Below are 23702 nucleotides of genomic sequence, written 5' to 3'. Positions count from 1 at the left end.
CATTTACTACTATATTGTCACCATAAATCGATGAAGTCCCAAGTGCTAAAAAAAAGTGCATACCGCCTTATCTTATCGGTGGCAACTTGAGGTCGGCTGCACTAATTTTCCGCCTTCAAGATCCCGTACTGCGACGGAAGAGCTACAGGGTAGCAGTGTTTTGCGCGCTTGCCAATTTAAACGTCACTTCTCCAGCTTTGCTGGCTCTATCTTTTATCCGGTTGGATCTCTTTTGTCCCACCGCCCATCATGGATGACCTTGAGTCTCTGGAGCTGTTCTCGCTCGTCTCGCGCGTGACGAACGAGTTCGAGAATCACCTGGGAATCGCCGACAAGACCCTCGCAGAGTTCGTGATCGATCAGCACCTCAAATGTAATGGCAAGTTTTCCGATTTCAAGAAGTTTTTCGACGACATGGGCGGCGAATTTCCCCAAAGTCTCTTGGAGAGTGTCGACCGCATGGTGCTCACGATGCACCCCAAGTACAAGGGAAAGAAAGCAGACAACGACAAGGGGAGTTCTGATGCCAACGACGACATGGCTTTGCTTGATGCTCTAGAGCAAAAGTCTCGCGTGTTCAAGGGCCTTGCGGTCCCCGATACGGAGAAGCGCTGGGCGGAAGAGGACTACACAGATCGCCAAGCGGCAGACGAAGCCGACGCACAAGCAGGTGCGATGGACGACACTTTCGCCATGCTTGAGGGCCTAGCAGGAAAAGCGAAGGAGCACAAACCACATGCATCGAGAAACGGCCGTGGAACGAGGAAGCGGAGCCGCAGCCCGGAGCACAACGATTACGACCGTGGACGGCGCAGAGAAAAATACCGTTCGCGATCAAGGTCTCGAAGTGCCCGGCGTTACAACAAAAACGATGATCTCGTCGACGAGTTCGGTAGATCGATTGGAAAATACAACAACCGGGAAGACAGCCGTCGCAATGGCCATAGTGACCGTCGGAGACACCGTGATCGTGACGAGGATGATGATTTCCGCCGTCCTCCGCCTGTCGAGCTGGATGACCACCCCGTTGTGTTCAAAATATATGATGGGATTGTCACGGGTGTGAAAGATTTCGGTGCTTTTGTGAATCTAAAGGGCGTCAAAGGGAAGGTGGATGGTCTTGTTCACGTTTCAGCAATGCAAGAAGGAGCACGGGTCAATCACCCCTCAGATTTGGTCTCGCGTGGACAACCAGTCAAAGTCAAAGTCGCTAGTATTGAAGGCACTCGCATCGGACTGTCCATGAAGGAGGTGGATCAAGTGACAGGCATGGATCTTGTTCCCCAGAAGCGCCTTGCTTCTGGTGCAAATATGGAACGTCTCGATGGTGGATTCGCAGATGATAGGTACGGCAGCCTCGGCTCCGATGTGCCCGTTATTGAAGGATCCGGAAGCCGGCCAATGAGGAACCGAAAACGCATGACTTCGCCAGAGCGGTGGGAGATCAGACAATTGATTGCCTCCGGTGTTGCCTCTGCAGCAGACTATCCCGATATCGACGAGGAATATAACGCAACGCTCACTGGCGAAGGAACTTTCGAAGAGGAGGAAGATATCGACATTGAGGTCAAAGATGAGGAGCCTCCTTTCTTGGCTGGCCAGACGAAACAGTCCCTCGAACTTTCTCCTATTCGTGTTGTCAAGGCTCCCGATGGTTCAATGAATCGTTCTGCAATGGCAGGCACTAACCTTGCTAAGGAGAGACGGGAATTGAAGCAGCAGGAAGCACAGGACAAGGCGGCCGAAAAGGCGGCCAATGTTGATCTGAATGCTCAATGGCAGGATCCCATGGTTGCACCGGAAGAGCGAAAGTTTGCTGCTGATCTTCGGAGTGCGCAGCAGCCCAAGCAGGATGAGGCTGTACCGGAGTGGAAGAGAGCAACGATGGGCAAGAACACATCTTTTGGAAAGCGGACGACTATGTCCATGAAACAACAGCGCGAGAGTCTGCCCGTCTACAAGTTCCGGAAGCAATTGCTGGATGCCGTGAAGGACAATCAAATGATGATTGTCGTCGGAGATACGGGTTCTGGAAAGACCACGCAGTTGACACAGTACCTGGCCGAGGGCGGATATGGAAACAATGGAATTATTGGTTGCACCCAGCCTCGCCGTGTTGCTGCCATGTCAGTGGCTAAACGTGTGGCCGAAGAAGTTGGTTGCAAGCTCGGAGCCGAGGTTGGATATACCATCCGTTTCGAGGATTGTACCAGCCCAGACACCAAGATCAAGTACATGACCGATGGAATGCTTCAGAGAGAAATTCTTCTGGATCCAGATCTCAAGAGATACTCCGTTATCATGCTTGACGAAGCGCACGAGCGGACAATCGCAACTGATATCCTCTTCGGATTGTTGAAAAAGACAGTCAAACGAAGACCCGATCTCAGATTGATTATCACATCTGCCACACTGGACGCTGAAAAGTTCTCTGAATACTTCCACGGCTGTCCCATTTTCTCCATTCCTGGCCGAACTTTCCCTGTCGAAGTCATGTACTCCAAGGAACCTGAATCTGATTACCTGGATGCCGCACTCATCACTGTCATGCAGATTCACTTGACAGAACCGCAAGGTGACATTCTGGTCTTCTTAACGGGCCAAGAAGAGATTGATACAGCATGTGAGATTTTATTCGAGCGCATGAAAGCTTTGGGACCTACTGTCCCTGAACTGGTCGTTTTACCTGTCTATTCTGCATTGCCCAGTGAGATGCAGAGTAGGATTTTTGACCCAGCACCCCCGGGTGGACGTAAAGTCGTCATTGCAACTAATATTGCGGAGACCTCGATCACAATTGATCAGATTTACTACGTTATTGACCCCGGTTTCGTGAAGCAGAACGCCTACGATCCGAAGCTCGGCATGGATTCTCTTGTGGTGACTCCTATTTCCCAAGCGCAAGCTAAACAAAGAGCTGGCCGTGCCGGAAGAACAGGGCCTGGAAAGTGTTTCCGATTGTATACGGAGGCTGCTTATCAGTCTGAAATGCTTCCAACAACCATCCCCGAAATTCAGCGTCAGAACCTCTCACATACCATTCTCATGCTCAAGGCAATGGGTATCAACGACCTTCTCCACTTCGATTTCATGGACCCACCGCCTACCAACACCATGTTGACAGCACTCGAAGAACTGTATGCCTTGTCAGCACTTGATGATGAGGGTCTTTTGACTCGCCTTGGACGAAAGATGGCCGATTTCCCCATGGAGCCTGCGCTTGCCAAGGTGCTCATTGCATCCGTGGATTCAGGCTGCTCCGATGAAATGCTTAGCATTGTCGCCATGCTGTCCATCCAGTCTGTCTTCTACCGCCCCAAAGAAAAACAGCAACAAGCAGACCAGAAGAAGTCCAAATTCCACGATCCGCACGGCGATCATCTGACCCTCCTCAATGTCTACAATGGGTGGAAGAACGCAGGCTTCAACAACTCCTGGTGTTTCGAGAACTTCATCCAAGCACGACAGATCAAGCGCGCCCAAGATGTGCGCCAGCAGCTGATGGGCATCATGAACCGCTACAAGCACCGCATCGTCTCTTGCGGCCGGGATACCATGAAAGTGCGACAGTCCCTGTGCACCGGCTTCTTCCGCAACGCAGCGCGCAAAGACCCCCAGGAGGGATACAAGACCCTGGTGGAAGGAACGCCCGTTTACATGCATCCCAGTTCTGCGATGTTCGGTAAACCGGCTGAGCACGTCATCTACCACACCCTCGTCCTCACGACTAAGGAGTACATGCACTGCACCACTGCTATTGAGCCGAAATGGCTCGTGGAGGCGGCGCCCACTTTCTTCAAGGTTGCACCTACGGATCGATTGTCGAAGCGTAAGAAGGCAGAACGCATCCAGCCCCTGCACAACCGCTTTGCTGGCGAAGACGATTGGCGTATTTCTGCCCAGCGGCGGCAGGGCAGAGGTGGTGGTGGTGGAACTTGGGGTTGATTTTTCTTGTCTTTCCAATATACCAGCCATGGTTGCAATCGCGAGTTTTTTTATTTCTTGCGTCTTATATTTCTTTACCATTGTGCTTTTGCATGAATCACTTAGCTTAAAATATGGGAGTTACTTGTTTTGGATCTAATTCTTGTATAATATCTAGATGGGAATATTATTGGTTGTTCCATCCACCATTAAGCATTCCTAAGCGACTTTACGTCCGCCCGGGGGTGCTAGATCAAAAATACTACTCTGCATTCGTATATTCTGTGTTATCATCACACACCTACAGACTCCACCTGAGATGGCTCGCGAACAAGGAAGTACTCCACCATGGGCTCCGTTCCACCATAACGGGAGTAGTCCACCGATACCGTATCCACCAGTTGAAAGCCAAGGTTGAGGTATAGCTTCAGTGCAGCTGGTTCCGACATCACATAGGTTTTTATTCCTTGTTGGTCTGCAATCTGCAGTCCACTTTGCACGAGCATACTCCCGATACCTCGACGCCAGAAAGAAGGGTCTGTTGTCAAATAATCAAGAGCTGGAGAGTGTTATCAGTCATCCGCCTACTAGTGATATATCGGTGTGCATCTTACTCAGAAAAGGCCCATCTGCCGTAATTCGAGCATCCGCTTCCTCGAGAGGACCACTGCGATAATCCATCATCTCCCCAACCTTTAGGCCTATAGGCTGTCCACTCCGGCTGTTCTCTTGATACTGCTTCTCATACGCTGCGCGGTTGGCGGGAGGCACTTCGGCTACCTGTGCTTCAAGCCAAACATCGCCCTTCTTTGCCAAAATTGGAGGGAGGATCCATCGCGAATACCCCACCACTTGGCCGGTCTCGACATCAATAACCTTCTGATGCCGTTTGGTTTCTGTGCTGGTCACCAGGCTCCAAGGAAGGCGCTTGATAGCCCCAGGAATAATGCGTTCGGCAGATGGATCATCCCACAGACACCTCCAGTGGGGATCGGTGAGACGAGCACCCATCATGGTTGCTGCAAGGCCCGGGGCATCTTCCGGGAAACAGGGTTGAATGACAAATGTCATGATGCAGAATGAAGAAAAGATTTGAAAGGCTTCAATCTCTGACAAGGAGAATCGGCTGGTGGGTGTAAAGAGGACGTGATCTAGAGATTGCTACTGAATATGATGGCATTCACTATCAAAAGGAGCAGACAGGGAGAGTGAAGAAGAGGTAAGAGGCAAGAGGGAACTATCTGACTATATACAAGGTCGTGACACCATGAGGGGCAGAAGGCCACATAACAAGTGTCCCGAGGGTGATGGGCAGGGGTCACTAGGCTTATCTTGAACAAGAACACTAAGGCAACAGTCAAATACCACAACCTATTTCTCACTCTAGCCGCTTTTGGGATGTGTATGGCGACTAAGTGTGCTACCCGGGACATAAACTCTCTCATTGGATATGACCTGACCGTTGTTATCACCGCCTTAAAGCTATATGCCAATTTCAATTTCAATTTCTTTATATTAGTTGTGATCTGGGTTGACCCTATAGAATTGATATAGAGCATACAATTATAAAGGATCGATTGAATTACTGCACTTGTAAATTATCGATTTATGGTAGGTAAGTGGATTTAATTAGAATGGTTGGGTGCTTGCATGGCCTTGTAGTGTCTTTCCTTTTGAGATGTCTTTTGAGATGTCTACATATACGAATGTCGTAAAAAGCACACTCGTATATATAATATTTGATAATGATGACTGCTAACCTTAGAGCCTCAGAAACCTTGGTGGAAGCATAAATTACTGCCTGGCAATATCCACGGATTATCCATGGATTATTTGATGAGAGAGTTATGTTCCGGGTGGCACACTTAGTCGCCGTACACACCCCAAAAGCTAATTGTCCGAGGTCGCGTAGCATACTCCGTAAAAGCTGATAATGATCGGCATGAAGAAACAGCAATAAAGAGCCTGTTAGCCTTGCTAACACCGCAGCAGGACTCCGATAAGCCCGTTGTATGTATTCAGGCCATTCATATCGCCGCCAACAGAGGATTAAGTGCCATTCCCATACAGGGTCATTACTAACAGGCTGTATAAGCCATCATTTCGAAGATATCGTGTAAAGGACGGAGAAAAATCGACAACCAGAATGTACAAAAGTAAGATGTTGTCTCCACTTATCGGAGGCTAATAGCACACCGCCCTGATATTCATCGGGCAGAAGGAGGCGGTGTATCCACAGTTTTGTACTGGGCGGGGAGCCCCCAACCAATCAACGAGCTGGAAATGTCGATGGTATCGGAACATCGATAAAAAAAAAATAAGTTACAACACCAACCCATCAAATCATGTCGCACATCACAGAGCATCCCTCTCGGGCGAAGAGAAGAAAGCTCGATGATCCTAAGCCGGAGAAACTGACTGTCACGTCTAATATCAAGTCTGCTGCTTCATTGCGTGACCTGTTGGCTGTCCAGCAAAATGCCCCGTTGGCAAAGCAAGGTGAGGCAGATCGCAAGCCACCCAAAGCTACACGAAAACTGACTAGAATATAGGTATAATCAAGTTTAAAGAGTTCCTACTGTCAATTTCACAGACAGAAAAAGAGAGCGACAAAGCAGAGAAATTGCGTGTCCTCAAGGAGTATTGCGATAAGCAAATCACTAACTCCGGGAAGGAGGATGAAACCTCAGTGTGCTTTGCGGACATCATCCAATCTTGGTCATTTGGCGATAGCAATAACAATGAGCCTTTATTGACTAGTGTCCCTTCTGTTCTCGCGATCTTTCTTAAGACGATTTCGTCGGAACTAGAGTTCCGGGAATTCGGAATCGCCCTGTGCAAGCATCTGCTGCAGAAAGACCAGCTGAGATTGTTCAACCGCGGTTTGACAGCAACCAAGTCTAAAGAGCACTTGATTTCACCATGTCTCCGTTTGCTTACGGAGATCGTGACTTTTGACGGAGGAGCAGTGGCACGACAGCTGTACCTTCGCCGGTACATTACCTTTAAGCGACTGGAGGTCTTTTTAACCCCCAACAAAGCACAAGAGATCTCAGAGGATGAGTCTAACAAGTCAACCCTCAGACGTAACGCTCAGCGATACCTGCTAGCGAACCTGAGAGTTCAGCATGCCTCTGAGAAGAATGATATCATTGAACAGCACAAGATCACCAGGTCTTTCCTCGAATATATCCGGAAAGATCCGCGGGACACTGTACTAGAAATTATCAAGGCTATTGAGAGGGACGTGGTACAAGATTCCGCTCTGTCTCGCAAATCAAAGAGCAAGTTTTTCAACAGACACAATCTCGAACGACTAGTCACACTTTATGGCTATGATCGCGAGTCAGACGAACCTAATGCTGGAGGTGTCATCATCGCCAATGAGATCCACCGAGTCATGATGAATGTGTGCAAAACTGCCGGACTCGGCGTTCTCCTCCCCGAGACCGGCTGGTATCCGGCCGGAACCGATCCAGAGACCTTAGCTGTTGATGATGATGCATGCATTGAATTGGGCCTGGATTCCCCCATCTACGTCGACAAATACCGAGATTCTGTCCCCGTGCGCAATGGTTCTCTTTCATTCCTCATCCAGTGCCTTCGGCCTGATGTCGATAGTCTTCAGATTGAACTGCTGGTGTCAATCTTCAGAGTGGCACCAGAGCTCGTTGCCGATTACTTCTCGAGGAAAACTATGTTTATTTCAGACCCCAAGGCCACCCCCTCGTGGATGGCCGAGTCCGCTTTCCTTTTCTCAACTGTGCAGCTGCCTGTCCCTGCAAACTGTGGCTGGAAGGACAAGCAGCCCATCCTCCCCCCGCCGGTTTCTATCGTTATTGAAAATATTCTCCCTCGTCCCCTTGGCCAGAAGATTATGACCCGCTGCCTCAACCAGAATGCGGAGATTATCACTCTGTTCGCCGTGCGAATCCTGACTCTCGCGTTCACTAAGCTGCGAGCTGTCCTTAAAATCTTCCAGGCGGATCACGGCCAAGGCCAGCTATTCTGGAACCAGGCTTCTGCTAAGCTGCTGGCAGAGTTCTCTCGTCGGTGCCCTGCTGTCAAGGATGTCGTTGTCCTCTTCCGGAGAACAGAAAAGGAGGACCTGACCCAGCAGGAAGCTGTTGCGGAGCTCTTGACCTGTTACTATGAAGTGATGCCGGACATTGCTTTGGAGGAAAACTTTGACGTCTCACTAGTCTTGGTTGACGTTCTCAAGCGCCTGGAAGCCCCAGACGTTAGCGCAGATGATTCCGAATCCCTTTTGAGCCAACTGCAGAGCATCCTCCAGATCGCACAACAGTCTGCTTCATTGCGTTGGTGGCAAAAGCCAGCATCCATGCAATACTCACCCTTCACCTCGATCCTGAAGGTTCTCATGGATACCTCAGACAAGGACTCTTCGCGCCGTATCTCTACCCTGCTCAGGACTGTTCTGGTTGATAACTCTGTTCTGCAAAGCTCCCCACACGCATTTGCCTCTGTCTTGTCCAGTCTTGAGAATTCCGAGGCTGATGCTTTGCATCAACAGCTGGTTTTCTTTGATAACTGTGTCTCCCGTGTCGCCAAGAAGCCCGTTCACTACTTGGATCTGCTACAGTCATTATCTGAGGATGCGTCTAGAACTACTAGCGCGCTTGTCGCTGCTATTGTTGAGCAATGGCCATTTATCGTCAAGAGCGGAGATGTATCCGCGGAAGCTGCCGTTGGAGCCTGGATCGCAAGTCTTCTGGGTAATCTGAAGCAGGCAGGCGAGAGCACCAAGGTGCTCAAAGCTGCTCGGGATGCGTTGGTTGAAGCAACTGAGACTAAGAAAATCAAGTCTCTTCTTAAGAAGTCCCTGAAGGAGGCAAATGATGTCGATAATGAGGACAAGATGGACATTGACTCTGGCTCTAATGTGCCTAGTTCATCCAACAAAACCTCTACCGTTGACCTTGATGAGATCTTCGGATCCCTGCCCATTGAAGGCACAACCCACAATGCCCTGAACAAATGGGAAAGAGAGGACATTGCAGAAGCAGTGGACCAAGGTCATGTCGCCGAGCTGATGCTCTGCCTCTGTTCTCAGCACGAAGAAGTCCGAAGACAGGCCTTTGCCAACATTATTCGCTTCATGGCCAAGCTTAAGGAATCTACCTACGCAGAATGGCGCACGGTGTTTACTCTAGCCGGTGAGCTCCTCGAGACAGTCAACAACATTGGCATGGAGAAGCCCGTCCCTTGGATTGTGGGCGAGTGCGCTGCAAACTGCCTGGCGGTTCTCATAGACCCCCTCCACAAGGTTTACGGCAAAGTCAACAAGTTCCTGCAGAAGGCACCATCCTGGGAAGTCGAGAAGATCCCAACATACTGGGTTGACAAAATCCTCCTACACGAGCCTGAGTTGGATGATGGGTATTTCGAGGAGATCGACTGGCTCCTCAACCTGTTTATCAAGGCACTCCGCACCGAGGCTGTAAGTTTCTATTCAGTTCTACACTCCAAAATCGCAATTGCTAACACATTGAATCTAGGATATGGAGGTTTACCGACGAGCCAATGTCTTCGAGCGCATCCTTTCCCTCTACCAGTCCCCAACCCTTGGTCCCGCAGCTCGACGAAAGATCCTCCACATTGTGTACCGCGCCGCCCAGGTCGGTGGCAGTACTACGCTGATCACCCGTTCTGGTGTCATCAGTTGGATCCAGATCCAAGCTGCAGAGGCTGATCCCAAGGAGGCTGCTCAGCTTGCGGCACTTGCACGTGCTTTATATGAGAAGTGTGATCGTGAGCGAGTTGATGGCTGGAGTAATGGGACTCTTGGACGGGTCGTTGATGAGATTCAGGCGCAAGTTTGAGGCATTGGAATTTGTACAATAGCAGATTGGATCATCGGCGTTCTTGCCTTTCTGGTCATATGTAGTTAGGTGAAATTAACCGTGTCAAATATCCACATATTTTTGTACAATATACTATCACGCATATCCTTTCAAGGAGCTACTGGTTTTGAAGCCTGGGTTCAGGACCACATTGGGAAGAAAGGATTGCATCACAGCATTTTCGCATAATCCACTGCGAGTCCGTAGTTACCCATTGACTACGACTCCCCCATTCGGATGCAAGCTTTGGCCAGAGATAAAACTACTGTCCTGACTTGCAAGGAAGACGAAACATGTTGCAACCTCGCTGGGTTGTCCCGGGCGGCCCATTGGTGTACCGCTAAACTGCTCCTTTGCGGAGGTCGTCATGGTTGCTGGAATTAGAGGGGTCCAGACTAGACATATAATTATTAGTTTTTATACATTTGTATTCAATTTCGGCCCGTTGGACTTACTTGGTCCAGGACACACACAGTTCACCCGGATTCCATTCTTGACTTGCTGGTTAGATAATCCCCTGGTAAAGGCAACGATGGCTCCCTTTGTGGATGTATAATCAAGCAGATCAGGACGACCAATATAGTGGTTGACCGAAGCGCAGTTGATTATCGTGGAGCCGTTCTTCAAGTGAGGAAGCGTGTACTTGGAGAGATAGAAGATGGGATGGATATTAGTGTCGAATGTGCTCTCCCATTGGGACCTATAGAAACGCGTTAATGTAAGATTCCAGCAGACCAGAAAAAGACATAGAAGATACATACTCTTCCAAATCTTTGATGTCGTCAATCATCGTTTGAGTCCCGGCATTATTGACGAGAATATCAATTCCACCTAAGCTCTTGAGGGCTGTTTCAACCACCTTTTGGCAGTTCTTTTTATCCCGGATATCGGTTGCAAAGCAATAACAGCTTTGTCCGGTTTCTTCTACTCGTTGCTTGGTCTCCTGCGCATCCTTTTCTTCTTCGGGCAGATACGTGATAAGGCTAGATGCCCCTTCCATGGCGAATAGAATAGCAACTGCGCGACCGATTCCTGAATCACCACCAGTGATGATGGCCTTCTTCCCAGAAAGTTTTCCCGCCGCTTTATAGGTCTGGTACCCATTATCCTCAGTTGGGAGTTGGCTTGAGGTGGGCTTGGGATCTTCCATTTCAGCTTGTAAGCCGGGCTTTTTGTGATGCTCGACAGGAATTTGATGACCTGCAGTACGTATTAAAAAGAGCGCAATTACCATTTAGTAAGATATTAACTTGCCCTTTTCAAACTGTGATTGGGGTCCCCGTGAGGGCTTTTCCACTTCCTGTTGCATGATAATTTTGGAGTATTTTAGTAATAAAATTAAAAATAAAACACTATGAAGTTTAATTAAATAAGAGAATCAAATAAGAAGATCAAATAAAGTACTTATATAAGATATTTATATACCTTTTTTTGTAGAACGTTCGATCGCGTCAGTATGACGCCTATCCATACCACAACCTGTTCATGTTCCCAAATCCTGCTTCAGCATCTTGCTCTCTTGGCTCTCTGATCGTAGATCTTGAATCATCCACTTGTTTTCTCCTTTTATTTTATGTACTATAGACACGGTGACATTGGCCAGTGAGCACATAAGGCCTCAATATCTCTGGATTAATGTGGCCCACCTCGTATACTTCTTAGTTGGATTCTCGAGACCTACGTTCTCCATACTCTAACTTTCTAGAATATTGTTCTTTTTATTTTTATACTTTAAATTCCGACTAAATCATATGTTATCAGAGTTAATATTCTAGCTCGTATCAATAGAAGGGTTATATACGCTTCTCTTGGACCCGCGCAGCGAACCCTCGCATCAAACCCCCCCCCCCCCCCCCCCAAAACCCATGCAGAGAAACATACTCCTCTATTCTTGTAGCCTCTGTTATGCTGTCAGTCAATTGGTCCATCACTTCAACCAATATGAATATATATGCCTACCACCAATCGCTTTTATTGTCGGTTCGACTTTTCAACAATTCGTTGAAATACCGCGGACGGCTCTAGGAAGGTCTCTGCCCGATAGCACTTCACACGCCCGGCGTCATCCTTTCGGACAGAGAACACAGCAAACCCAGGAATGGTGATTTCGTCGGTGTCCAGACTGTCTCCTTTGACAAGATACCGGATGGTCGCGGCTTGGTATATGCGAGGGGCGACATAGTCGAAGTAACGGATATCGTGAACCATCATGTCCAGTTGGCCGAGGACGGTCTTGAACATCTGTCGCACCTCGCTACCCTTGATCACGGGGTTATTTGCATATTGCATCTCCACATCGTCGGTCATGAATTCGTCCAGCCACTGATCGGCGTTGAGGGTAGCACTCGCTCGGTGGAACTAATCGATATAAGTCGGTTGTCCTGCTTTGTCAAAAGAAATAGGCTTACCGCTTCTAGCCAGTCCAACACAGCAGCGTTATCAAGCTCGGGGCCGGCTGGCATTATGAGAATAAAATGAGGGTTTCGGGTACGGGATATTTTAGGATGAAAAGTAAAATGGGCTTTCAAAGCTGGGGATTAGCAGTTGATGTTAGTAGGTTTATATAAATATTTTATATGTTATATAGACGGAACAAATGGGATAGGGGCTGGGGAGTAATGGCGTCGGAGAAGAATGGCTTCGGAGAGAAATGGCTCGGAGAGGAATGGCTCGGGAAGGAAACGATACAGCTGAGACCAGACTAACGATCTATGTGAATAATTTCAGGGATAGTTATTGTTCAAGCGACTACATGCAATGATATTGTTTTATTCTCGTACCGTTACACTTCCAAATTTACTCCCAAAGCTGATAATCCGGGAAATACTTGTCATGAATCCTCCGAGCATACTCCACCAGCGCTGGGTAACTTTTCACAATCTGCTTGGTTTCCGGAGCCCTTGGGAAAAGTCAGCATCATCAGATATATTAAGGCATAGCATGGAAAAGTGTATGTACTTACGCTCCACAGACCAAACCCGACACCACAAAGCCAAACAGCACTGCATCGGCCTCAGTGGGTGCATCACCTCCCCACACCCAGAACGGCCCCTCCCAATCCCGATGCTGAGCATACGCAGCCGATACCAACCCGTCAACAGATTCCCAGATTTCCTGCCGGAATGCGGCGATCTCCTCGCCCGAAAAGACGCCGGTTCCTTGACCCTGCAAGTTACGGACGTTCTTATTGTAGATTATGTTGCCGACAATCACCTGTACAGGCCAGGGGATGCTGGCCAGGATCTTGGAGCGCATGGCGTAATAGTTTACCACCCACCGCTCGTGGCCCTGGTAGAAATAGAGCTTATCCTCTAGTAGGGCCTTGAGGGAAAGATCCTGGGCTTTCTCCACGGGGGAAAGTCCACGATTGAGATCCTCCAGGTATCCAGACTCAATGAATGACTTTGCGATTAGGGTGGAGTCGGAGACAGATTGAGACTGCCCCTCGTGCTCGAGTGTGATGTAGGGCACCTTGCCCCTAGGGCCTTTCGGGGGTGAGCCTGCGTCAACGTTGTAGCTGATATTGCCAAAGCGCAAGCGGGCCTCGAGCTTAGTGACAAATGGTGACCAGGTGTAGCAGCCCTTTTCGGGGAAGCCCCGGAAAACGGTCATGGCGGGGGCTGACTTGAGGGACGCGGCCATAATGGGCGAAGATCGATGGGTGATGAAGGTCGAGAGAGAACGGTGATAGTATTTGGAGAGTGTACTCTTGGATATTGGAAAGAAAACAAAAAGTTGGGATTTAAAAAAGCGCTAGACGAGAGATAGATATAGGGAAGATAAAGCGACTAGATGTAGCCGCATCGGAGCCTAAATAAAGAACGTAAAGCGCGACGGTCTAGAACCAGTGACTATAGAATTATGACTCTAACCTAACGAATACGAACAATCTATAAGCTAAAACGGTAGTTTGGTGATGGAATTCTAGTTCTTCGGTCTTTGGCGGCCCGAACCTCAGCACGGCCCGGCGTCTGCGGCTTTTGGCCCTCGCCCTATGAATTACTGCATCCGGTTAGTTCTTCCTGTTTGGGTTTAGCGTCTTATACGTCACCTAACCTCCCTTTGATGCTCCGACTTAAAATATTCGTCGCTGCTCGCCATCCTTTCTCTCACTTTTCCATTTTGACCTTGCCTGACTGTTATGGCTAATTAACATAAAACACTGCAATATTCCCTGGAAATTTCCAAAGTGCTGAAGCAATGACACATTCGCTTGTACTTTATTACGCGGTCAATGATTTCCGAGGACACAGAGTATCCAAGGGTAATGTTGACGGAATACCGGTCAACGCTCTCAGAATTTCCCAAGATGATGGATTTATCTAAGTGGGCATGAAGTGGTGATTTCTCTCTTGCTCTGCTCATACCGCGACATTCCCTAGCACCCCAGCAATCCCGAGGCCTTACAATTGCAACAGCCCTAACCCCGCAAAGGCCACCACCGCTGCTCCTCCACACAGTCCCCAAACCCCGTTGTCCCATCCTCTTGGCCCCTGTATCGTAACCCATGTATCCACCACACATACAGCAGTCCACGCGGTCAAAATAACTCCCATTTCCTTCCATTTTCCTTCACTCCAAAACCAAAACAGGGCACCTGCCACGGCAATATCACGTATTCCAAGGAATATCATTGCTTTTTCGGATATGTCACGGCCTTCTGGCGTGGTAGGGATGACTCCGAGAGACCCTGCAGCAACGGACGGAGATAGAATGGCCAAGGCTCCGAGAGAAAAGACAGTCGTAGTAAGACCAAGGCCAATAAAGCGCCATGTTGAACGAGTGAAGAGGCGATTAGGGAAAGCCATTGTGCACCGGCTGCGAAAAATTGAATGCTGATTCTTAAAGAGTTTTTTTAGATAACCAAGCCATGTAACTGACGAATCTTGAACTTCATATAAATTAACACCTGCTTCCGGACATCTATGTCACTGCGGAGAGTTTAGAGATGCTCTCGAAGGGAGACCGTTCGGTTGATGAGAAATCAAAATCATCTGTAGTGATGCAAACTCGCCAAGAGTTTCATGAATGTGATACGGACTCGTTTTATGTGTACTAAAGAGCAGCGTGTGGGGAAGTGAATGGCTTGGAACAAACATAAAATGGGGAACTCAGATTGCGTTCGAGCTAAGTGGACCTTCCATGGTTGGTTTGCATTGGGAATGTTCAGTAATCATTAATTTACATCAGCATCAATCAGCATCAATCAGCTTCTTCAGGGAACAGAGAAGCCTCCAAGCTATGGATGTCCCGATGACTAAAGATTATCTGTTGAACATCATATGGCCTCAGGGTGGTGACGATCCACAGAGATTAAACTTCGCCCTCAAACCATACACGGGCCGATAACATCATCCTCAAAGCAAACCTCAAAAAAGTCGCCGAAGCTTCCGAGCCTCTTCCATGGTTCGTTCACTCCATTTCTAGGACGTTGCTCCGTCCTGCAGGAATGGCAACTATAGATAGGCTCGCAGGTCGCACCTGCTTTTTTTTTCTTTTTCTCTCCATGACATCAAGCTGTATCTTACATCCATCAAGGTTAAGGATCTGCTCTTAAGCCATTCATCATGGAATCTAAGAAACTTATCGTTATCCTCGGGGCTACGGGAAATCAGGGTGGCTCAGTCGCAGAGGTTTTCCTCCAGGAGCCGCAATGGCGTGTCCGTGCAGTGACCAGGAATCCAACCGGCACAAAAGCCCAGGCTTTAGCTGCCCGCGGTGCGGAAGTGGTCCAAGCGGACTTGGATTCACCATCGACTCTCTCGTCTGCCTTTGAGAACGCGAATACTATTTTCGCTGTCAGTGACTTCTGGGGTCTATTTGGTGATCCTGCCAACGAAGCCAAGGCAAAGGGTCAGCCGCTCAATGTCTGGGCTGCCAATCATGAGACCGAGCAACTAAAGGCAGTCATCGATGTTGCCGCGAGAATTCCTACGCTGGAGCGCTTCGTGTTGTCATCTCTTTCCGACGCGACGAAGTGGTCCCGGGGAAAATACACGCACGTCTACCACTTCGACTCGAAAGCCAAGGCAGAGGTGTACGGAAGAGAAACCTACCCTGAGCTGTGGAAGAAGACAAGTGTCTTCCAGGCTGGGTTTTTCTTGAGCAATTTTGTCTTGAACCCTATATTCCGGCCCGTGATGGTAAGCTCACTGATCGCTGTGACCCGCAAAATTATCACTAAATCTATTCAGACAGAGCATGGTACAGCCCAATTCGTTAGCAGTCTAGATCCAGACCTTAAACTGCCTTTCATCGCCGCGGAAGAAGATACTGGTCCAATTGTCAAGGCCCTTGTGCAAGAGAGCGCTGGGAAGAATATCATCGGCTATCGGGAATGGAGCTCCTTGCGCGAACTTTCGAAGGCATTTTCTCAAGCTACTGGGATCGAAGCAGAATGCATTCTTTCACCAAAAGGACAATCGAAAGTCCCCCTTCCGAGTGAACTCCAACTTGAATTGGACGACAATTGGGCTTATTGCAACGAGTTTGGATACGAGGGCCGAGATGACCCCACGCTCATCCACCCCAAAGAGGTGAGTTCGTTAGAGGAATTCTCAAGGTGGTTTTTTTATTTCAAATTGCTGATATTTCAACCTAGTTGGACTCGCTCCTGCAGCTGGACAGTGTGGTGGAGTACTTCAGGAAGCAGGATTGGTCCAATGTCTTCACACAAGGAAATTAATTTTCCAGAAGCCACTGCACATGGACGCTTTTATTTTGTATCCTCCATTATCCTTTCCAAAGATACATAATTTCGTATGTTCGTGGAGAAATTGGGATTGAAAAGTGACAAGTTGCCAGGTATTTACCTCTATATTATAGTATGGTATCAAATATACTTGCCCTATCGGGTTTTCTAATCAATAATATTGTCCTAATAGCTTCTTACCATCGGCTGGATCTACAAGTGCGTGGACAATACTATGTGTTGAGATGATCCCGTCTCCCATTGTGTGCTTGCAGACTGAGCGCTTATGTGTCAGATTCAGGGTACAAATACCCTGCTTTCCCATACTTTGAATATCAATATTTTTTTCTCTATCTTCTCGGTAGTAGTAGTCTCATCACCATGGACACCAACCTGACAAAAGGTCAGATGGAGAGGCAACGACAGCTCTCCCACCAGGCGTAGGAGCGTCACCGTCAACCCCCAGTCCGCCGTGCCCTCCGGGCCCAGACTCGAAACCGTGCGACGAACCTTCGATAACCCGGCGACAACGATGGAGGAAAGGGTCCCTGCGGTGGAAACTCTAATGGAGCGGCTTCAGGAGTTCCTAGAAAGCTTTAAGTAAAGGCACTTTAAAACCGAGGACAGACTCGTTTTATTCTAACTAAGTTAACAATTAAAAATTCTCTCTTCTCCACTTATTCTTTTCTTTATCCGGAATAACCTACAATCTTCTCTAACTATTCCCCTATTCTCCTCCAAATATCCTCCCAGTCTCCTCCTTACTAGTAGGATCTAGGTCCGTAGACTTTATAGAACAGATATCTCTAGCACTCTTTCTAGGTCATATGGTCTTCGCTACCGTGATCTTTACATTGTTTGGATAAAATATAATAGGTTTTAAAAATCCCAATTGAAATATTGATTATATTTCTATCTTACATTCAGATATAGGCCCTCTTTTCAGCCTCCTCCATAATAGCCCTGGCGAGGTTCCGCTTTTCACTGACGATATGTAAGACGGTTTTTGCTTTTCCGGGCCTGAAGCTCCTTTTTGTATAACTTGCTCATTTCTTTAAGCATAGCCTTCAGCCCTCGCCTTTTAGGAATGGGTGCTTTGGTTGGCTTTCGTTCTTTGAAAAAGCTGCATCTTTGTCCCTGCCGGTCAAAGTGGCAATTTGGACACGATGCCATTCCAGGCACTTTGACACAATTGTCGAACTTTCCATCTAACCTAACGCAATTGTCGCAGGCGTTCTCGTCTAGGAGCTCCCCAACGGCTTGCCCGACTAGGGCTTCGATATTTGTTCCGTGGAACCCAATTTGTCGGTCCCACTGACTACCGGTGTGGGGGGCTCCTCTTGAAGTTCTTGCCGTTCAATTGAAGGACCGGCTCCCTTTGTAATGGCAATCTGACGAGACGGTATAGAAGGGTGCCTCGTGTCAGGCTCGCGTTCAGCCCCCTTTTCCATTCGCATGCAATTGCTCGCTTAGCCCAGAAGCCTGGCTTTCATTCTAGTGCACCAAATTTGTCAAATAGCGGTGGGTTCTGGTTGGGGGCGCTGTCAAGAGCGTTTGTCCCGTTGCTTTCGGTTGGTTGAGGAGCTTTTCCGTTTGCGAAGGGGCAGAGCGGCCAAAGGTCAAATGCCTGATTTTGTAGGCCTGGTACTTGAATATGCCTGAATTATGCCTTGTCTTACATAGACTGGCAGAAATCAAAATAGTTAACTCAATTATAACAGATCACCCGTCGGCCTAGTAGTTCGTAAGAGTGAAGCTATTCCTACCATATAAATCACCGTATGCGCCTATTTCTAGGCGTTGGAGCTATTTCGACCGACCAAATCTCGAGAGAATAACATAAGGAGGCATTTTACGCGGTTTGGACGTTTTCGATGTTGGGGATTCGAAGAAACTGATGATTTATGGGGTAGGAATAGCTTCAATTTTGAGTAATATAGAGATTTCAAAGTCTCTTATACGTTTGCTTTTTTTACCGCCTTTATATATACGTAAAAGACATCTAAAAAGAACATCTAAAAAGACTAACAAAAAGTATATCTAAACATATCACCTAAAAAGATACGACAAGGCCGTATAACCAACCAACTATTCCTATATATGGTGTGTATAACTAGGGATAGCTTCAATTTACAGTATATGGTATAGAGCGGTGTCGAAAGTAGTCTATAATTCAGACATATCAAGGCATCATTCCTACAAAATCAGGCATTTGACCTTTGGCCGCTCTGCCCCTTCGCATCCGTTGTTAGTATCTTTCAAAAGATCCACTAGTCACTCGGCGTAGAGCTGCCGTACCTGATATGTCTGTATCCATGTTTCTCGAGTTTTTATCTGATATAGATATATCAATAACCCTCGGATTTGCAATAAGGATTGAAGCTGAAGAGATAAATGATGTGATATTTCAGGTTTGGAGAAGTTGAATAAAGGAAGTGAGGGATTAATAATATGATATTTCAGGTTTGGAGAAGTCGAACGAAGGAAATGAGTGAACTATTAAATTGAAGCTTTCGAAAAGGGTGTTCTCACTTTGTGAACGCAGCAGCGACGACTTAGTGCTCACTCATTACCCTTTTCAAGTGAGGGTTATAACTATTATATAAATATACATAGGATGACTGAATGTAGAAAAGGATCAAATCTCAAAGAAAAAAAAAGCAACCCTGCGATATGTATAAGATGAAAGCAGGTAACCGAAGGAACTGAGGTAACTGAGATATTGAAGATTTTGGGAGGCTATTCTCACTTGCTTGCGCGGGCGTTGATCATCACTACTTTGCAGCGACCACCCGCCGTAAACCGCTGGGCTCTCCTTCGTACACTCACCTACAATACAAATACATAAATACACAAATACAAAGGCATTCCTTCAAGTTGTCCTTTGACCAGTCCTTCTAGTCATCTTTCGGCCAAGGGCCAGTTGACTTCTTTATTAGCAATGCTGCCCCAACTTTGACTTGGTTCTACTAGACGGGATAACGTTGAAAATATTTTCTCAGCAAACGTTCTTGGTGCGATGCATGATACAGAGACTTTCATCCCATTTTTGGTTCCATCCCGTCGTCTATGTCTCATGCAGCTACTAAAATTGATTTCTAACGTCATCATACCATCTACCTAGGCACTGAAGGGTATAGGTCCGCTCAGAGAGTCTTAACGCCTCAAAAGGTATCAAGGTTTAGTCCCACTGCGCCGGGCCGGGCCGTTTGGCCGGACCCGGTTAATGTTTATGTACAGACTAAACAACTAAGAGTGATTGACACATTCATAATGTCAGTCCTTCTTTCAAAGGACACCGGGAAAGACAGCTGGGTGATGGATTACATTTAGATGGGACTAGCGTGGGTACATTTTCTTGAAGCTGGCTGGTTTCGCGGTTGTTTCTGCACCCGAATGTATCGATTCAGGCATAGGCATGAGCTCGGATATCATATTGGAGACTGATAAGATCTACGTGTTTGACCCAAATTTGATCAGCTCACTCCCGATCGTTCTCGGTATTGCTTTCAGACTCAATATGCCCCTGCCGTCATAATTGGCTTTTTAGAGTTGGATACTTCTCAAACTCGAATACGCCTCTTTCACTAGTTATTTACAACTAGACAGAGTACGTGGCGGGGATTTCTCTATTTTAATTGACAATTAAGAGGCAGGTGACACTCAATTAACTGGTATTTTGATTGAATGTTGCGAACATTCCTTTCACGAGGTAATCTAGGAACTGAGTGGCTTCAATAGAAAAGGCAACTGAACGATATCATATCGGGTTTTTGATATGCTCTTTTCAGTCACAATAAGACGGCCCACGTCTTGTGTAAGTCGTAGAAGGCGACTCTCCAAAGACGACTGTTTTGTGATGGCCCGTTGCGCGGCGATTTGCGAGCTTATCAAAAATTGCAAGTTAACAGGGCGATTTGAAATCACCACAATCAAGGTATCTACCACAGCTTGTCGTTTGGAAATATTGAGTGGCCATTTGACCTTCAGCCCCTCAAGCTTGGCCTTGGTACTGCCGATTGTGTGACACCATCCTGGGGGCAGATCGATTCCATCTGGATTTTCAGTTACTGCATTTATCTGGCCATTCACCTCCACTTCAAAAACAGACACGAAAACACTGTTGAGGTCGTCATGATTTTTTAGAGACATGAAGATATTGGAGTTCTCAGTGATGGAATCTTCGCCAGTGGGGTTGATGATTCTTCCCTCACGGCTATCGTCCACTAACCCAAGTTTGATCTCAAGGTCATGCTGTAAATGTTCATCCGGGCTGTCACAAGTTTGAACCAGAAAGTGTTGCGCACGAGCCACTCTATCTGCAATATCAACAGCTGCTTTGTACGTAGAAGGTGTAGGTTCCTTGCCATAGAACCGCTGCGAGAATATTTCAACCCCGGACTTGTTGGTCACAGTGAGTTTGCCTTGTTGCTGGCGAATTTCAAGTAGAGAGTCCCTCTCGCCATCGTAGCTGCATCTTACGAGCCTAGATTGCTCAACCTGCTTCTGAAGCGCGGCATTATCTTCTGAAAGAGAGACTGGCCATTTGTAGAGAGCCTCTTCGACAAGAAAGGCCAGTGCGCCTCCATCAGGCAATTGAGACAACCCATTCCTCCAAGTAAGTGTTGCGACGGCATCGAACCCACTCGCATCTGTGACTATAGCAGTGGCGATCTGAGTTTGCGGATTAACAAATTCTGACCCAGGTGGCATAACCGCGTAGGTGTTCTTCTCTCGGACTCCTGAAATCCTGCCAGCTTTGATTGTAGCTACATTGTCACCCTCTTGCTTTATGAGAATGGAAGTAGAGTCTTGGCCATCCAGAGAAAAAAGAAAGCGAGTGTGTGGTCCTTCTACTCGCGGATGCTGCTGTGGAAAGGACATATTGACTAATTCCTGTACACGAAGCATTACGGTCCTCCAAGAGATGTAGTCATCATCTGTTTCCTGGATCACGCGAACAAGAGCCTCGGTTAACGCGCCGAGTTGAAGCCCCGAATCACTTTCGTATTCATACGCGCTTTCCCAAGGTGCCGCGGCGGCAATTCGCACTGCGTGAGGATTGTCTCCCGGCTGTGTGCGTTCTCGAACCAATCCCTTATCCTGAAGTGACTGGATATGATGAGCAAGATCTTGATAAATAGTTGTAGGGAGATTTCTCCGTCTAGCATTCTTGACATAGCGAGAATCGCGCACCATGCGGCCAGAATGACAGCAGTCCATGATGATGGTAACATTCTGCGTTTTCTCTGTGGTATCAAGCAGCCATTGAGACAGCTCCTCTTCTGAAATCCCATGGAATTCTCCGGGGATCTCTTTATAGTCTATTGGAACAATGAATTGTAGGCGCCGTGGCTGACCAGAATCTTGCTTGTCTGCACTCTTTGCCGAAAGCGCTTCTCCGCCATGCCCTGAATAGTAGATGACAACTGTATCATCGGGTGAAATTTGGGATATGAGGGTGTGCCAAGCAGAACGAATGCCATCGCGAGTCGCTGCCGAACCACAACACTGAGAGACTTGGAATCCCCGCTTTTGGAGGACTTCAGACATCATCTCAACGTCGTTCTCGGGCCCCTCAAGATCGCCATAGGGACTTGCGATAAGTAGGGCGCGCTTGTTTGGGGGCATAATGAATATGATATTTATAATAGGTGGTAGGCAGGAAAGGGGTCCAGATATACTTTAATAGAGAAGCCAGATAGCGAAACCAGATAGCGAACACGGAGTGGAATCAGCTAAACAACCCCCCTTTCGTATCATGTGGCATTGGTACGGAGTTCTATTGTATGACAGAAATCCGGCCGTATGATAATGTATGGTATGGATGGCCGATATATGACGTTATATACAAAGAATGAGGTTGTAATTGCATTTTCGGTACTAGAGCATTCTTAGAAGCTGAATTTTACTCCTTGGCTTGAAGTCCAACCAATAATGAGCGAAGAGGAAGGGCGCACTATATGCCCAATTATACCCGAAACTTTAGCCTGAAATATTATACTCGTGATAACGGGGCCGCGACAGTTATAAATGGGCTAGTTCGCCCTAATAAAATACTATACTATACATCTGTACTGTTCACGCAGATACGCTTCTCTCTCCTACACTATTAAACTGAATTACGGCCAGGCCATGGACCAATCCCTTCAGGATGATAGTATAGGCACAGATGATGATGTCGACTATGTATCTCAAGACCCGATTCCCGCTGTTGATCTCAAAGAGGCGGAAATGATGGAAGTGGCAGACTTACCCCGCTATCCTCCGCGGAGGGAGCCCACTCCGAGAGTAAGAAACTAGAACATTCTGTCAAAAATGCCGCTAATTTTTATCGCAAGGGAATGTTTGGTGCAGCAGTCCGTAAACTGAAAAATATCCCCGCTTGTGTTTGGGTTATCAATCAACACTCAGAAGAAATCACGGTCGTGGTTTCGAAATACAAACCAAATCGTCTCCTAACGGGCATGGGATTAAGTGCCTCACCAAATGGAGTAGGATTAAACTTTGAGACTACGGTATAGTACACTGCTATAGCCCCTTACTCTTGTGACTAGGCTGACATTTCACAAAGACCTTTGTAGGACCAGCCTCACGGAAAACACTCGCAGCTCAAGACCAAGGTCGTGAGAGTAGTACCGCGGTATTCCCATTATGGACCCGCAAAGAAGGATTTGGTGTAATCAGCGTGTTCAAAGGACCCGAGAAGATCTTATATATTGAAAATGATAGGGTACCGCTTGGAGCGACGGTGTATTTTGCGAACAAGCCAGATTTGCGCATTGTGAAGTACCAGCCGGTTTCGGTGACTATCCAGAATCATTCATGAGGGTAGTGAGGGTTGTTTTATTATCTAGCTATATTATCACTAGCTATATTATATTGTGGGATGGCACTGGGATGTGTCAGGCAACTACGGAGAATCTCCGGAATACGAGGCTCCCACCCAAATATAAATTACAGCTGAACATGTACTCCGCTAGCAGCCACATCAACTGTCTCCGTACTTTGGGAAAAAAAAAAAAAAAAAAAAAAAAGGACCTAAGCATAGGCGAGTACTCTTCAGCCCTCTCCCTCCTCTTCCGGTCCCTACTATCGTAGACTTCTAGCACGAATTGTAAGTAGCCTGCACAAATAGCAACCGAAAAACACCGGAAGAACAAACTGACATCATGGACGCAGTCAAACAATCTAGCATATAAAATAAAAACAAGCGCTTAGAA

At 47.5% G+C, this 23702-nt stretch overlaps 9 protein-coding genes across 9 annotated transcripts; 4 read left to right on the top strand and 5 right to left on the bottom strand.

The window, feature by feature from the left end:
• Positions 1–249: 249 nt before the first annotated feature.
• Positions 250–3945, top strand: N7537_003650 (uncharacterized protein; the record flags this gene model as incomplete). Its single annotated transcript, XM_056894708.1, has 1 exon — positions 250–3945. The coding sequence occupies one exon, from the start codon at positions 250–252 to the stop codon at positions 3943–3945; it is 3696 nt and encodes a 1231-aa protein (XP_056754456.1).
• Positions 3946–4217: 272 nt separating this feature from the next.
• Positions 4218–4995, bottom strand: N7537_003649 (GNAT family N-acetyltransferase; the record flags this gene model as incomplete). Its single annotated transcript, XM_056894707.1, has 2 exons — positions 4218–4483; positions 4539–4995. 2 exons carry the CDS (start codon positions 4993–4995, stop codon positions 4218–4220), a joined length of 723 nt encoding a protein of 240 aa, XP_056754455.1.
• Positions 4996–6269: 1274 nt separating this feature from the next.
• N7537_003648 (NPA1/URB1 family protein) lies at positions 6270–9767 on the top strand (the record flags this gene model as incomplete). The annotated part of the gene is made up of 3 exons (XM_056894706.1): positions 6270–6423; positions 6477–9385; positions 9444–9767. 3 exons carry the CDS (start codon positions 6270–6272, stop codon positions 9765–9767), a joined length of 3387 nt encoding a protein of 1128 aa, XP_056754454.1.
• Positions 9768–9995: 228 nt separating this feature from the next.
• Positions 9996–10938, bottom strand: N7537_003647 (uncharacterized protein; the record flags this gene model as incomplete). Its single annotated transcript, XM_056894705.1, has 3 exons — positions 9996–10183; positions 10244–10488; positions 10550–10938. The coding sequence occupies 3 exons, from the start codon at positions 10936–10938 to the stop codon at positions 9996–9998; spliced, it is 822 nt and encodes a 273-aa protein (XP_056754453.1).
• Positions 10939–11759: 821 nt separating this feature from the next.
• N7537_003646 (uncharacterized protein) lies at positions 11760–12250 on the bottom strand (the record flags this gene model as incomplete). The annotated part of the gene is made up of 2 exons (XM_056894704.1): positions 11760–12146; positions 12197–12250. 2 exons carry the CDS (start codon positions 12248–12250, stop codon positions 11760–11762), a joined length of 441 nt encoding a protein of 146 aa, XP_056754452.1.
• Positions 12251–12584: 334 nt separating this feature from the next.
• Positions 12585–13430, bottom strand: N7537_003645 (glutathione S-transferase family protein; the record flags this gene model as incomplete). The annotated part of the gene is made up of 2 exons (XM_056894703.1): positions 12585–12687; positions 12751–13430. 2 exons carry the CDS (start codon positions 13428–13430, stop codon positions 12585–12587), a joined length of 783 nt encoding a protein of 260 aa, XP_056754451.1.
• A 1925-nt stretch (positions 13431–15355) lies between these two features.
• On the top strand, positions 15356–16473 carry N7537_003644 (NmrA/HSCARG family protein; the record flags this gene model as incomplete). Its single annotated transcript, XM_056894702.1, has 3 exons — positions 15356–15931; positions 15983–16324; positions 16390–16473. 3 exons carry the CDS (start codon positions 15356–15358, stop codon positions 16471–16473), a joined length of 1002 nt encoding a protein of 333 aa, XP_056754450.1.
• Positions 16474–20196: 3723 nt separating this feature from the next.
• N7537_003643 (caspase family protein) lies at positions 20197–22110 on the bottom strand (the record flags this gene model as incomplete). The annotated part of the gene is made up of 1 exon (XM_056894701.1): positions 20197–22110. The coding sequence occupies one exon, from the start codon at positions 22108–22110 to the stop codon at positions 20197–20199; it is 1914 nt and encodes a 637-aa protein (XP_056754449.1).
• A 504-nt stretch (positions 22111–22614) lies between these two features.
• On the top strand, positions 22615–23162 carry N7537_003642 (uncharacterized protein; the record flags this gene model as incomplete). The annotated part of the gene is made up of 3 exons (XM_056894700.1): positions 22615–22770; positions 22821–22997; positions 23064–23162. 3 exons carry the CDS (start codon positions 22615–22617, stop codon positions 23160–23162), a joined length of 432 nt encoding a protein of 143 aa, XP_056754448.1.
• Between the last annotated feature and the right edge of the window lie 540 nt (positions 23163–23702).

Source organism: Penicillium hordei, assembly GCF_028827395.1.
Source record: "Penicillium hordei strain IBT 12815 chromosome Unknown utg000002l_segment0_segment0, whole genome shotgun sequence".
In the NCBI taxonomy this organism is placed as follows: domain Eukaryota; kingdom Fungi; phylum Ascomycota; class Eurotiomycetes; order Eurotiales; family Aspergillaceae; genus Penicillium; species Penicillium hordei.
The sequence above is the reverse complement of the archived record's forward strand: the minus strand, read 5'-3'. Positions and strand labels throughout refer to the sequence as shown.